This window comes from Lissotriton vulgaris, unplaced genomic scaffold (assembly GCF_964263255.1).
Source record: "Lissotriton vulgaris unplaced genomic scaffold, aLisVul1.2 SCAFFOLD_907, whole genome shotgun sequence".
NCBI classification, from domain to species: Eukaryota; Metazoa; Chordata; class Amphibia; order Caudata; family Salamandridae; genus Lissotriton; species Lissotriton vulgaris.
The window spans coordinates 518,457-532,716 of NW_028242560.1; the positions used below are offsets into that span (position 1 = coordinate 518,457).

General features: G+C 53.4%; 1 protein-coding gene across 2 annotated transcripts in view; it reads right to left on the reverse strand.

Annotated features, from left to right (window-relative positions):
- Positions 1-14,260, reverse strand: part of LOC147668910 (uncharacterized) — a 436,976-nt gene that overhangs the window by 181,366 nt on the left and 241,350 nt on the right. For both annotated transcript variants that reach the window (XM_086948355.1, XM_086948356.1), the window contains one exon: positions 4,339-4,455. In XM_086948355.1, coding sequence (XP_086804481.1) covers positions 4,339-4,455 — 117 coding nt within the window. The remainder of the gene's footprint in view (positions 1-4,338; positions 4,456-14,260) is intronic.

Here is a 14,260-nt window from a genome sequence, read left to right on the forward strand (position 1 = left end):
AGGCTTGCCATTAACAATCAGGGTGAAAGTCCTTCCCTGCCTCAAGGACAGGGAGCAGAGGCTCGTCATTAATAATCAGGGTGTCAGTCCTCTGCTCCCTCAAGGACAAGGAGCAGAGGCTCGCCATTAATAATCAGAGTGTAAGTCCTTCCTGCCTCAAGGACAGGGAGGGAAGGGCTGCCATTTATAATCAGGGTGTCAGTCCTCTTCTGCCTCAAGGACAGGGAGCGGAGGCTCGCCATTAATAATCAGGGTGTCAGTCCTCTTCTGCCTCAAGGACAGGGAGCAGAGGCTCACCATTAATAATCAGGGTGTCAGTCCTCTGCTCCCTCAAGGACAGGGAGCAGAGGCTCGCCATTAATAATCAGAGTGTAAGTCCTTCCTGCCTCAAGGACAGGGAGGGAAGGGCTGCCATTTATAATCAGGGTGTCAGTCCTCTTCTGCCTCAAGGACAGGGAGCGGAGGCTCGCCATTAATAATCAGGGTGTCAGTCCTTCCTTGCATCAAGGACAGGGAGCAGAGGCTCGCCATTAATAACAAGGGTGTCAGTCCTCTTCTGCCTCAAGGACAGGGAGAAGAGGCTCGCCATTAATAATCAGGGTGTCAGTCCTTCCCTGCCTCAAGGACAGGGAGCAGATGCCTGCCATTATTAATCAGGGCGTCAGTCCTTCCCTGACTCAAGGACAGGGAGCGGAGGCTTGCCATTAACAATCAGGGTGAAAGTCCTTCCCTGCCTCAAGGACAGGGAGCGGAGGCTCGTCATTAATAATCAGGGTGTCAGTCCTCTTCTGCCTCAAGGACAGGGAGCAGAGGCTCGCCATTAATAATCAGGGTGTCAGTCCTCTTCTGCCTCAAGGACAGGGAGCAAGGGCTGCCATTAATAATCAGGGTGTCAGTCCTCTGCTGCATCAAGGACAGGGAGCGGAGGCTTGCCATTAATAATCAGGGTGTCAGTCCTCCCTGCATCAAGGACAGGGAGTGGAGGCTCACCATTAATAATGAGGGTGTCAGTCCTCTGCTGCCTCAAGGACAGGGAGTGGAGGATCGCTATTAATAATCAGGGTGTCAGTCCTTCTTGCATCAAGGACAGGGAGCAGAGGCTCGCCATTAATAATCAGGGTGTCCGTTCTCTGCTGCATCAAGGACAGGGAGCGGAAGCTCGCCATTAATAATCAGGGTGTCAGTCCTTCCTGCATCAAGGACAGGGAGCGAAGGGCTGCCATTAATAATCCGGGTGTCCGTCCTCTGCTGCATCAAGGACAGGGAGCGGAGGCTCGCCATTAATAATCAGGGTGTCAGTCCTTCCTGCATCAAGGACAGGGAGCAGAGGCTCGCCATTAATAATCAGGGTGTCAGTCCTTCCTGCATCAAGGACAGGGAGTGGAGGCTCGTCATTAATAATCAGGGTGTCAGTCCTTCCTGCATCAAGGACAGGGAGTGGAGGCTCACCATTAATAATCAGTGTGTCAGTCCTCTTCTGCCTCAAGGACAGGGAGCAGAGGCTCACCATTAATAATCAGGGTGTCAGTCCTTCCTGCATCAAGGACAGGGAGCGGAGGCTCGCCATTAATAATCAGGGTGTCAGTCCTTCCTGCATCAAGGACAGGGAGCGGAGGCTCGCCATTATTAATCAGGGTGTCAGTCCTTCCTGCATTAGGGACAGGGAGTGGAGGTTTTCCATTAATAATCAGGGTGTCCGTCCTTCCTGCATCAAGGAAAGGGAGCGGAGGCTCGCCATTAATAATCAGGGTGTCCGTCCTTCCTGCATCAAGGACAGGGAGTGGAGGATCGCTATTAATAATCAGGGTGTCAGTCCTTCCCTGCTTCAAGGACAGGGAGCGAAGGCTCGTCATTAAAAACAAGGGTGTCAGTCCTTCCCTGCATCAAGGACAGGGAGTGGAGGCTCGCCATTAATAATCAGGGTGTCAGTCCTCTGCTGCCTCAAGGACAGGGAGCGGAGGCTCGCCATTAATAACAAGGGTGTCAGTCTTTCCCTGCCTCAAGGACAGGGAGAGGAGGCTCGCCATTAATAATCAGGGTGTCAGTCCTTCCTTGCATTAAGGACAGGGAGGAGAGGCTCGCCATTAATAATCAGGGTGTCAGTCCTTCCTGCATCAAGGACAGGGAGCAGAAGCTCACCATTAATAATCAAGGTGTCAGTCCTTCCTACATCAAGGACAGGGAGCGGAGGTTTTCCATTAATAATCAGGGTGTCAGTCCTTCCTGCCTCAAGGACAGGGAGCGGAGGCTCGTCAATAATAATCAGGGTGTCAGTCCTTCCTGCCTCAAGGACAGGGAGCGGAGGTTTGCCATTAATAATCAGGGTGTCAGTCCTCCCTGCTTTAAGGACAGGGAGCGGAGGTTTGCCATTAATAATCAGGGTGTCAGTCCTTCCTGCCTCAAGAAGGGAGCGGAGGCTCGCCATTAATAACAAGGGTGTCAGTCTTTCCCTGCCTCAAGGACAGGGAGCGGAGGCTTGCCATTTATAATCAGGGTATCAGTCCTTCCTTTCTCAAGGACAGGGAGCGGAGGCTTGCCATTAATAATCAGGGTGTCAGTCCTTCCTGCCTCAAGGACAGGGAGCGGAGGCTCGTCAATAATAATCAGGGTGCCAGTCCTCTGCTGCATCAAGGACAGGGAGCGGAGAATCTCCATTAATAATCAGGGTGTCAGTCCTCTGCTGCATCAAGGACAGGGAACGGAGGCTCGCCATTAATAATCAGGGTGTCAGTCCTTCCATGCCTCAAGGACAGGGAGCGGAGGCTCGCCATTAATAATCAGGGCATCATTTCCGCCCTGCCTCAAGGACAGAGAGCAGAGGGGTGCCATTAATAATCAGGGTGTCGGTCCTCCCTGCTTTAAGGACAGGGAGCGAAGGGCTGCCATTAATAATCAGGGTGTCAGTCCTCCCTGCTTCAAGGACAGGGAGCGAAGGCTCGCCATTAATAATCAGGGTGTCAGTCCTCCCTGCTTCAAGGACAGGGAGCGGAGGCTCGCTATTAATAATCAGGGTGTCAGTCCTTCCTGCCTCCAGGACAGGGAGGGAAGGGCTGCCCTTAATAATCAGGGTGTCAGTCCTCCCTGCTTCAAGGACAGGGAGCGGAGGCTCGCCATTAATAATCAGGGTGTCAGTCCTTCCCTGCAAGAAGGACAGGGAGTGGAGGCTCGCCATTAATAATCAGGTTGTCTGTCCTCCCTGCTTCAAGGACAGGGAGCGAAGGCTTGCCATTAGTAATCAGGGTATCAGTCCTTCCTTTCTCAAGGACAGGGAGCGGAGGCTTGTCATTAATAATCAGGGTGTCTGTCCTCCCTGCTTCAAGGACAGGGAGCAGAGACTCGCCATTAATAATCAGGGTGTCAGTCCTCCTTGCCTCAAGGACAGGGAGCGAAGGCTCGCCATTAATAATCAGGGTGTCAGTCCTTCCTTGCATCAAGGACAGGGAGTGGAGGCTTGCCATTCATAATCAGGGTGTCAGTCCTTCCCTGCATCAAGGACAGGGAGCGGAGGTTTGCCATTAATAATCAGGGTGTCAGTCCTTCCCTGCATCAAGGACAGGGAGCGGAGGTTTGCCATTAATAATCAGGGTGTCAGTCCTTCCTGCCTCAAGGACAGGGAGCGGAGGCTCGTCCATAATAATCAGGGTGTCTGTCCTTCCTTGCTTCAAGGACAGGGGGCAGAGGCTCGCCATTAATAATCAGGGTGTCAGTCCTCCGCTGCCTCAAGGACAGGGAGCGGAGGCTTGCCATTAATAATCAAGGTGTCAGTCCTTCCTTGCTTCAAGGACAGGGAGCAGAGGCTCGCCATTAAATATCAGGGTGTCAGTCTTTCCCTGCCTCAAGGACAGGGAGTGGAGGCTCGCCATTAATAATGAGGGTGTCAGTTCTCTCCTGGCAGGCTTTCAATCTTGGTCCGAAGTCAATAATAAGGATCCTCCCACACATATCTAGTACTGATATCCCAGCCGGGTAGACAGTCAACCCTGATGTTAGAACAATCAGTAGTTCACAGACTTCATTCCAGACTACACTCAGCCTTTCATCTGTTGTTTTCACTAAAACAATGGAAACTGTGATTCATTAAACTGGGTAATAAAACTTTCTAATTTTTTACAACACAATGAAACAGGAAGCCAGTGGTCACGGGGAGGGGGTGTTTGCAAGCAAGGTGTTATAGTTTGTTGCTAGCCACACATTTGTGGGCAATGCAAGAGGGTAAGTGTTTTCAAATGTGGAAAATGAAAGGAAACAATGAATGGAATTTGGAACCTCTCCATATTTAGTGATTCAGAAATGGTACCATTCAACTTATTTTAAATAAATTATTAATCATTCACTCACCTGTGCTGGGACATTTGCTGTTTTCAATTTCCTTTGATGCACACTGGTCTCTGTAATATGACATTTCCTCTTGCTTAATCGATAATAAAATGTCAGGACTGATGTCTGGGTAACACTCTGTAAGAACAATATAAGACATAGACATAAATTGTTATTACTGGCTAGTAACAAGTATTAGGCCTAATGGCTGAAAGGGCACAAACTGGAGTCATTTGTTGTTTGCATATGGTGGAGCCTGGTGAATCCTGATGCACAAGTTACTTACCGTGGGTAACGATTTATCTGTAAGAGATATTAGTTAGTGATAGATTCTTTACCTTAGAATTAACCCCAGGCGTCAGACTGGATCGGGAAAGTTTTCGTCAGCAGTACCCCTGTGAGTCGGAAGGTGGTATCAGCAGCTCCGCGTCCGCCGTAGGCCCCATGATCCCCGGGATGGTGTTGCGGCACATACTTAGACGCCGCCCTCGAGCGCTAACGTCAGTTCTGTACACGACTTTCTGCACCAGGAATGCAAAGCCATGCAAGATACTGACCACTGGTGCCTTAAACTAGGGCCCCGAAAGGGAGGACCTTAACCCTAGAAATCAGTTTGTAGAACGGGGAGGATGGGTGAGGCGGTAAGGAATCTATCACTAACTAAGGTCTCTTACAGATATATCGTTAGCGAAGGTAAGTAACTTGTGCATCTGAAAGAGACACATTAGTGATAGATTCCTTACCTTAGAATAGATACCCCAGCAATACCAACCCCGGTGGTGGGTCTGCGAACCAAGATCACACCAGAAAGTCACGGACAACAGAACGACCAAAGAAGCCGTCTCTCCGGACTTGACTGTCAAGGCAATAATGCTTAGTAAAAGTGTGCAGCAAGGCCCACGTGGCTGCCTGACAGATGTCTTACAGGGGAACATCACGTCCCAATGCCGTAGTAGCTGCTGTCGCCCTGGTAGAATTGGCGCGCAACCCCACCGGAGGCTCCTTTTTTAGCCAGAGAATAACAGGCCTTGATACACAAGACAACCCAGTGGGAGATAGTCCTCTTGTGTACAGACCTGCTTTTCTTCTGGAAAATTCTTTTTATAGTTGCATCAGTCGAATCATAAGTGCAAAAAAAGCAAGACATCGCGGGGGAGCGTCAACATTCCGCTCTCCCCGTCATTTCGCAACTTTTTTATATACCAAGACACATTACATTCATCATGGTGAACTTATTTCGCATTTTCGCCCTAAAAACTCCCCCCTCCCCCAACAACAGCAAGAAAAGACATCAACTGTGGAGCACCACTTGTGAAGCCCCCCCCCCTCCTCCCCCCCCAAGCAGCGTGACACCCTTCTCCACCACCCCCCGACCCCCGAGTCCACCTCAGTCCTCCAAGTTATGCAACATTTCATGTAGGCAATCCCGTGGCCCGAACCCTCTGAGAGTAGTCATACAAACAACATCCGCAAACGCACCACCCCAGTACCTCCCCCGAAGACCTGCTTTTCTTGGCGCCCATGTAGCCAACAAAGAGCTGGTCATCCACCCGGAACTGTTGTGTGCAATTCAGGTAAAGGAGAGTGCACGTTATGGGTCCAGACGGTGGAGTCTCTCTTCCTCTCTGGAAGGGTGTGGAGGCGGAAAGAAAGTGGGCACAGTGATAGTTTGCCTGATGTGGAAGGGAGTAACAACCTCTGGCAAGGAGGAATGACGAGTGCGGAGCACAACCTTGTCCGGAAGAACAGACAGAAAAGGAGGTTTACAGGAAAGAGCCTGGAGCTCACTCACGCACCTAGCAGAGGTGATGGCTACCAGGAAAGCAGTCTTCAAAGTTAATAAACGAAGAGGACAGTTGTGAAGTGGCTCAAAAGGAGCTTCACATCAAATAAGTAAACCAGATTCAAGTCCCACTGTGGTATCACAAACAGAATAGGAGGGAAAAGGTGAGTAATGCCTTTGAGAAATCTATTTACAACAGGGGACTTGAAAAGAGAGGGCTTATCAGGGAGCTTGAGAAAGGCCGAAACTGCAGAAAGGCAGCCCTTAATAGTGCCCAGAGTAGAGTCCTGCTGGGCCAGAGAAAGATGGAACAAAAGGACTTCTGAAAGAGGGGCAGGAAGTGGATCCACAGCCTTTGCTGTGCACCATGCCAAAAATGTGTTCCACCTGCAGGAGTATACCGATTTAGTGGAGGGATGCCTGGCTGCCAGAACAATATCAAAGACTTTAGAAGGCAAGTGAAATGGAATCAACTGTTGCCGCTCAATCTCCACGCATGGAGGTGGAGGCTCAACCGGGTCGGGTGGAGGACCGTCCCCTGCTGCTGCCACGGAAGATCCTCCATAAGAGGCAGTTGGATTGGGGGATCCATGCTCATACTGAGTAGCTCAGGATACCAAACTCTTCGAGCCCAGTCTGGGGCCACAAGAATGGGGATGGGCCCGGTCGCACCTGATCTTCTTCAGCACTCTGGGTAGAAGTGGTATAGGCGGAAATGCGTACAATAGACCGCAACTCCACTTGTGACGAAAAGCGTGGCTGAGTGAGTGCCGCCTTGGAAATTGCAACGTGCAGAAGTGATGACATTGTGTGTTCTCTTTGGTGGCGAATAGATCTAACCAAGGCTCTCCGCACTGTTGAAAGAGACCTTGCGCCACATCCGAGTGAAGACGCCATTCGTGTCCATCGTGCACCTGCGGCTGAGTTTGTCCGCCCTGGCGCTCAAAGAACCTGCCAAGTGTTGAACCTTCAAGGAAATGACTTGACGTTCCAGCCATGTCCAGAGATGCAGAGCTTCCTGACATAGTGGGCACAACCCCACCCCACCTTGCTTGTTGCAGTACCACATGGCGGTGGTGTTGTCGTGAACACCTGCACTACTCTCCCCCTTAACAAAGGGAAGGAACGCCTTTTGTGCAAGTAGCATCGCTCAGGGCTCCAGAAGCTTGATATGGAGCGGAGACCAGAGGCCTCTGATCTCCGCCTCTCCCATGTGGCCACCCCATCCTAAGAGGGATGCATCCGTCACTACTGTGTGCTCCGGTTGGGGAAGGGAGAGTGATCTGCTGCTGACCCAATGCAGGTTCGTGAGCCACGACTGCAACTGTCGTGCCCTCCGAGATCTGGACGTACTCGGACAGGTCCCCTTGATGCTGCGCCCACTGGAACTTCCGGTTCCACTGCAGATCCCGCGTATGTCATCTGGCATGATTGGTCAGCAGGATGCAGGAGGCCATGAGGCCCAGCAGCCTCAAGGTCATCCTGACCAAAACACAGGACAAGGGCCGAAAGATTGGAATCATAGTCCGAAAGTCCCGGACTTGCTGTTCGGGAGGATAAAACGAAACTGCGACGTGTCCAGAACCGCTCCGATAAAGAGGAGCTTTTGAGAGGGAATCAGACGTGACATTAGCGCTTAGATACCTCTGGGTGATAAGGCGCTATACAAACTTATAATAACATACATAACATAACATCGGCACATTGATGGAGAACTCCAGCAAATGCAGGAGGACGGCCTTAGTCTGGAGGTGGGAGATGACTGCCTGGGGCGAGCCTGCCTTCAACAACCAGTCGTCGAGATGTCGAGATAGGGAAAGACTCAAACCCTTGATCTGCGCAGATGAGCTGCGACCACCGCCTTCACTTTCGTGAACACCTGAGGGGCGCTGGTAAGGCCAAAAGGGAACACGGTGAACTGAAAGTGCTCGTGGCCTACCGTGAACCGCAGGCAACGCCGGTGGGCTGGCAGGACGGGGATATGAAAATAAGCGTCTTGCAAGTCCAGCGCTACCATCCAGTCTTGCGGGTCTAGGGCAGACAAGACCTGAGCAAGTGTGAGCATCTTGAACTTCTTCTTCCGGAAGAAGCGATTGATGTCCGAAGATCTAAGATAGGACACAGGCCCTTGTCCTTCTTTGGAACCAAGAAGTAGTGGGAGTAACAACCACAACCTACTTCTTGCATCCGTACGCGCTCAATGGACCCCTTGGCCAAGAGGGCCGCAACTTCCTCCTGGAGAAGTGCCAAGTGATCCCCCGACATGCGGTGGTACTGAGGTGGCATAGCTGGAGGGGTATTCTCCAAGGGGAGGGAGTACCCACTTCGGACTATCTGTAAAACCCACCTGTCCGAAGTGATGGTGCGCCAGTGGGGGAGGTGATGGTGAATCCTGCCGCCCACTGGCGTTTGGTGCCCCTGAAACACCGGACTAGGAAGGTTTGGAGGCAGTGGTGGCAGGGGAGGTGGTGGACTGACCCACCGGCAGGCCCGTGACCCACCCGCTGGCCCGTGACCCACCTCGGCGGGTCCCACGTCCGGGGCTGCGCTGTGACCATTGCTGCGCAGACCTGTGGCTTTGAGACAAACGTGTTTGGGCACCACTTCCTTGGCCACGAAAGGAGCGAAAAGCGGAAGCCGAAGGTGTGCACATGGCCAAAAGGCCCAGGGACTTGGCCGTAGCCCGCAAGTCCTTAAAACGCTTCAACGAAGCCTGCCTTGTCTCCAAAAGGGCGAGTGCCATCAAAGGCCATGTCCATCACAGTATTTTGGAGCAAAAAGCCAGTTGTCCTCAGCCAGTTGTGACGGCATAGCGCCATTGGCGTGGAAATCGCTCTGCCCAGCGAGTCGGCGGTGTCAAGGCCACAACAAATCGTGAGCTTGGCTGCATGTCCCCCCTCAGAATAGCTTGGGAAAGTGCCGTCCGGGCCTCCTCCAGACACTGAGGCAGCACTTGCGCCACCGTATCCCACATAGAGAGCAAATAACGGCCCAAGAGGCATGCAGTGTTCACAGACCGCAACCCTAAACTGGCGGAAGAGAAACGGTTCTTCCCAAACTGATCCAGTTTCTAGGATTCCCTGTCCGGAGGTGTGGAAGGGAAAGCGCTCGGGATGCAGGGGCTTGGACAACCAAGCTCTCAGCGGTAGGGTGTTGGGAGAGGCAAATGGAGTCGCCCAGGCCGGGCGATGGTGTCGGGCCACGTTCCTATCCACAGGCACCCCTGTGTTTGGCCTGGACTAGGTTCCCAAAAGAACGTCCGAAAGTGCGTCATTGAAGGGCAGCAGCGGCTCTGTAGAGGAAGACGCCAGCCGAAGAACTTCTGGCAGGAGGTTAGTCCTGACGGTCACTGTAGGGAGCATGAGGTGGGGAGCCTCGGATGCCCTACGCAACACCACTGAATAACTACCACCTCCTCTGTAGCCACGGTAGAAGGAGACAGTGCACCAGGTTCTAGAGAAAAATCCAGTCTACCTGCGTCCTCCAAATCCTCTTCCCAGTCCGGGTCTTACTCGCATTGGGCTGCGAGAGGTTCTTCAAACTCCTCCCAGTCCTCCCCGTCCTCTGTAACCTGCCGAGCAGGCAGAAAAGAAGGAGGAGGATGGATAAAGGGATAGAAATTCCCCATCGGCGTCGGAATCGTCGTCCATCGACGCCGGTCCGGCACCATCTTCATGTCGGAGTGGAAGCGGGGGACGGTGTCGGCCGGGGAGCCGGCTGACGGCGGTGCCGTAGCCGTCCATGTCAGTGGAGGTCGTACGAGGCCAACCTACATCGACTGGGATCCATGCATGAATCCATGGGGGTCTCCAGGTGTAGAGGCCGGAGCAGTCGATGTTGGGGCCGGCAAGGACCCCCAGTCGGACCAGCGGGGCTTGAAGGCGCGCCAGCAGGAACCAACGGGCCAAAGATGCGCGCCATGGCTGACAGAAATTCCTGCAGCTGGGCCAGAGTCCCCGATGGACCTGGGAAGGACGGGTAGGCCGTCGCCAACTGCGTAGGCTCCGCCGAAGCCACGTTGATGGCACCACCCGCACCCTCAGCCGTGTCGCGCGACAGGCTAGGGGAAGTCGAAGAGCGACGTTGCTTCTTTGACTTCTTGTGCTTCGCCTTACCTGACCCTGAGTGCGAAGACTTTGTCGAACGATGATGGTGGATCCGCCATGGGTCCCTCGACCTCCCACAGGACCGGGATCTTGAACGGCGCGAAGCCGACTCCCGGGCCTCAAGCAACTTTCGGGACCGCTCCCGCAAAGTTTTCGGAGCCATGGTCCGGCAGTTGGGGCGTACTCAAGGTTGTGGTCACGCCCCAGGCAGTAGAGACACTTACGGTGCGGGTCCGTCATGACATCATGTGGTGACAAGCATTGCAAGACTTAAAACCGGGCATCCCTATACACCAGGAGTAAAAGACTCAAAATAACAGAGATAAAAAGTCCCAAAAAACTCAAACATTTACAGGGGATACCAGTCTCTCCGGATCTGCACTTGCAGGCGCGGAAAAAGAAAGAACTGACGTCAGCGGGCTAGAGCGGCGTCTATGTAGCTGCCGCAACGTCATCCCTGCGATCATGACGCCTATGACGGACGCGGGGCCGCCGACACGACCTTCCGACACGCATGGGTACTGCTGACGAAAACTTTCCGGATCCAGTCTGACGCATAGGGGTAATTCTAAGGTAAGGACTATATCACTAATATTTCTCTTTCAGATATGGACCACTCTACATTTGCTAATCATGGTACCCTATCACCTGATAAAGGAAACACGTTCACTTCAAAAGGGTCTCAAAGATGTGAATCACAACGACTTGTGGTCAAAGTTTACGTTGGCAAAACTAGCGGATACAAATGAACCACAGTCACAGTGTGGAGTGCAACCACAACCCACGATTGGTGAACCTGCCTGATACACAGAGTGCAGCCAGCTCCCGTGTGTGGTGAACCTGCCTGATCCACAGAGTGCAGCCACATCCCATGATTGTAGAACCTGCCTGATACAGAGTGCAGCCACAACCTATGACTGGAGAACATGCCTGATACGTAGAGTGCAGCCAGCTCTCATGTGCGGTGAATCTGCATGATACACAGAGTTCAGCCAGCTCCTGTGTGTGGTGAACGTGCCTGATACACAGAGTGCAGCCAGCTCCTGTGTGCAGTGAACCTGCCTGATATACTAAGTGCAGCCAGCACCCGTGTGTGGTGAACCTGCCCGATGCACAGAGTGCAGCCAGCTCCCTTGTGCGGTGAACCTGCCTGATATACTGAGTGCAGCCAGCTCCCGTGTGCGGTGAACCTGCCTGATATACTGAGTGCAGCCAGCTCCCGTGTGTGGTGAACCTGCCTGATATACAGAGTGCAGCCAGCTCCCGTGTGCGGTGAACATGCCTGATATACAGAGTGCAGCCAGCTCCCGTGTGCGGTGAACCTGCCTGACATACAGAGTGCAGCCAGCTCCCGTGTGTGGTGAACGTGCCTGATACACCGAGTGCAGCCAGCACCCGTGTGTGGTGAACCTGCCTGATGCACAGAGTTCAACCACAGCCCATGATTGGTGAACATGCCTGATATACAGAGTGCAGCCAGCTCCCGTGTGTGGTGAACCTGCCTGATACACAGAGTGCAGCCAGCTCCCGTGTGTGGTGACCCTGCCTGATACACTAAGTGCAGCCAGCTCCCGTGTGTGGTGACCCTGCCTGATATACAGAGTGCAGCCAGCTCCCGTGTGTGGTGACCCTCCCTGATATACAGAGTGTAGCCAGCTCCCATGTGTGGTGAACGTACCTGATACACAGAGTGCAGCCAGCTCCCATGTGTTGTGAACGTACCTGATATACAGAGTGCAGCCAGCTCCCGTGTGTGGTGAACCTGCCTGACACACCGAGTGCAGCCAGCTCCTGTGTGTAGTGAACCTGCCTGATATACAGAATGCAGCCACAACCTATGACTGGTGAATCTGCCTGATATACAGAGTGCAGCCAGCTCCTGTGTGTGGTGAACCTGCCTGATATACAGAGTGCAGCCACAACCTATGACTGGAGAACATGCCTGATACGCAGAGTGCAGCCAGCTCTCATGTGTGTTGAATCTCCCTAATACACAGAGTGCAGCCAGCTCCCGTGTGTGGTGAACCTGCCTGATACACTAAGTGCAGCCAGCTCCCGTGTGTGGTGAACCTGCCTGACACACCGAGTGCAGCCAGCTCCTGTGTGTAGTGAACCTGCCTGATATACAGAATGCAGCCACAACCTATGACTGGTGAACCTGCCTGATATACAGAATGCAGTCACAACCTATGACTGGTGAATCTGCCTGATATACAGAGTGCAGCCAGCTCCTGTGTGTGGTGAACCTGCCTGATATACAGAGTGCAGCCACAACCTATGACTGGAGAACATGCCTGATACGCAGAGTGCAGCCAGCTCCCGTGTGTGGTGAACCTGCCTGATACACTAAGTGCAGCCAGCTCCCGTGTGTGGTGACCCTGCCTGATACACTAAGTGCAGCCAGCTCCCGTGTGTGGTGACCCTGCCTGATATACAGAGTGCAGCCAGCTCCCGTGTGTGGTGACCCTCCCTGATATACAGAGTGCAGCCAGCTCCCATGTGTGGTGAACGTACCTGATACACAGAGTGCAGCCAGCTCCCATGTGTTGTGAACGTACCTGATATACAGAGTGCAGCCAGCTCCCGTGTGTGGTGAACCTGCCTGACACACCGAGTGCAGCCAGCTCCTGTGTGTAGTGAACCTGCCTGATATACAGAATGCAGCCACAACCTATGACTGGTGAATCTGCCTGATATACAGAGTGCAGCCAGCTCCTGTGTGTGGTGAACCTGCCTGATATACAGAGTGCAGCCACAACCTATGACTGGAGAACATGCCTGATACGCAGAGTGCAGCCAGCTCTCATGTGTGTTGAATCTCCCTAATACACAGAGTGCAGCCAGCTCCCGTGTGTGGTGAACCTGCCTGATACACTAAGTGCAGCCAGCTCCCGTGTGTGGTGAACCTGCCTGACACACCGAGTGCAGCCAGCTCCTGTGTGTAGTGAACCTGCCTGATATACAGAATGCAGCCACAACCTATGACTGGTGAACCTGCCTGATATACAGAATGCAGTCACAACCTATGACTGGTGAATCTGCCTGATATACAGAGTGCAGCCAGCTCCTGTGTGTGGTGAACCTGCCTGATATACAGAGTGCAGCCACAACCTATGACTGGAGAACATGCCTGATACGCAGAGTGCAGCCAGCTCCCGTGTGTGGTGAACCTGCCTGATACACTAAGTGCAGCCAGCTCCCGGGTGTGGTGAACATGCCTGATACATCGAGTGCAGCCAGCTCCCGTGTGTATGGAACGCACCTGATCCACAGAGTGCAGCCAGCTCCCGTGTGTGGTGAACCTGCCTGACACACCGAGTGCAGCCAGCTCCCGTGTGTGGTGAACCTGCCTGACACACCGAGTGCAGCCAGCTCCTGTGTGTAGTGAACCTGCCTGATATACAGAATGCAGCCACAACCTATGACTGGTGAACCTGCCTGATATACAGAATGCAGCCACAACCTATGACTGGTGAATCTGCCTGATATACAGAGTGCAGCCAGCTCCTGTGTGTGGTGAACCTGCCTGATATACAGAGTGCAGCCACAACCTATGACTGGAGAACATGCCTGATACGCAGAGTGCAGCCAGCTCCCGTGTGTGGTGAACCTGCCTGATACACTAAGTGCAGCCAGCTCCCGGGTGTGGTGAACATGCCTGATACACCGAGTGCAGCCAGCTCCCGTGTGTATGGAACGCACCTGATCCACAGAGTGCAGCCAGCTCCCGTGGGTGGTGAACCTGCCTGATACACCGAGTGCAGCCAGCTCCCATGGGTGCTGAGTCTACCTGATACACCGAGCGCAGCCAGCTCCCATGGGTGCTGAGTCTGCCTGATACACCGAGTGCAGCCAGCTCCCATGGGTGCTGAGTCTACCTGATACACCGAGTGCAGCCAGCTCCCATGGGTGGTGAACCTGCCGGATACACCGAGTGCAGCCAGCTCCCATGGGTGCTGAGTCTACCTGATACACCGAGTGCAGCCAGCTCCCATGGGTGCTGAGTCTACCTGATACACCGAGTGCAGCCAGCTCCCATGGGTGCTGAGTCTAC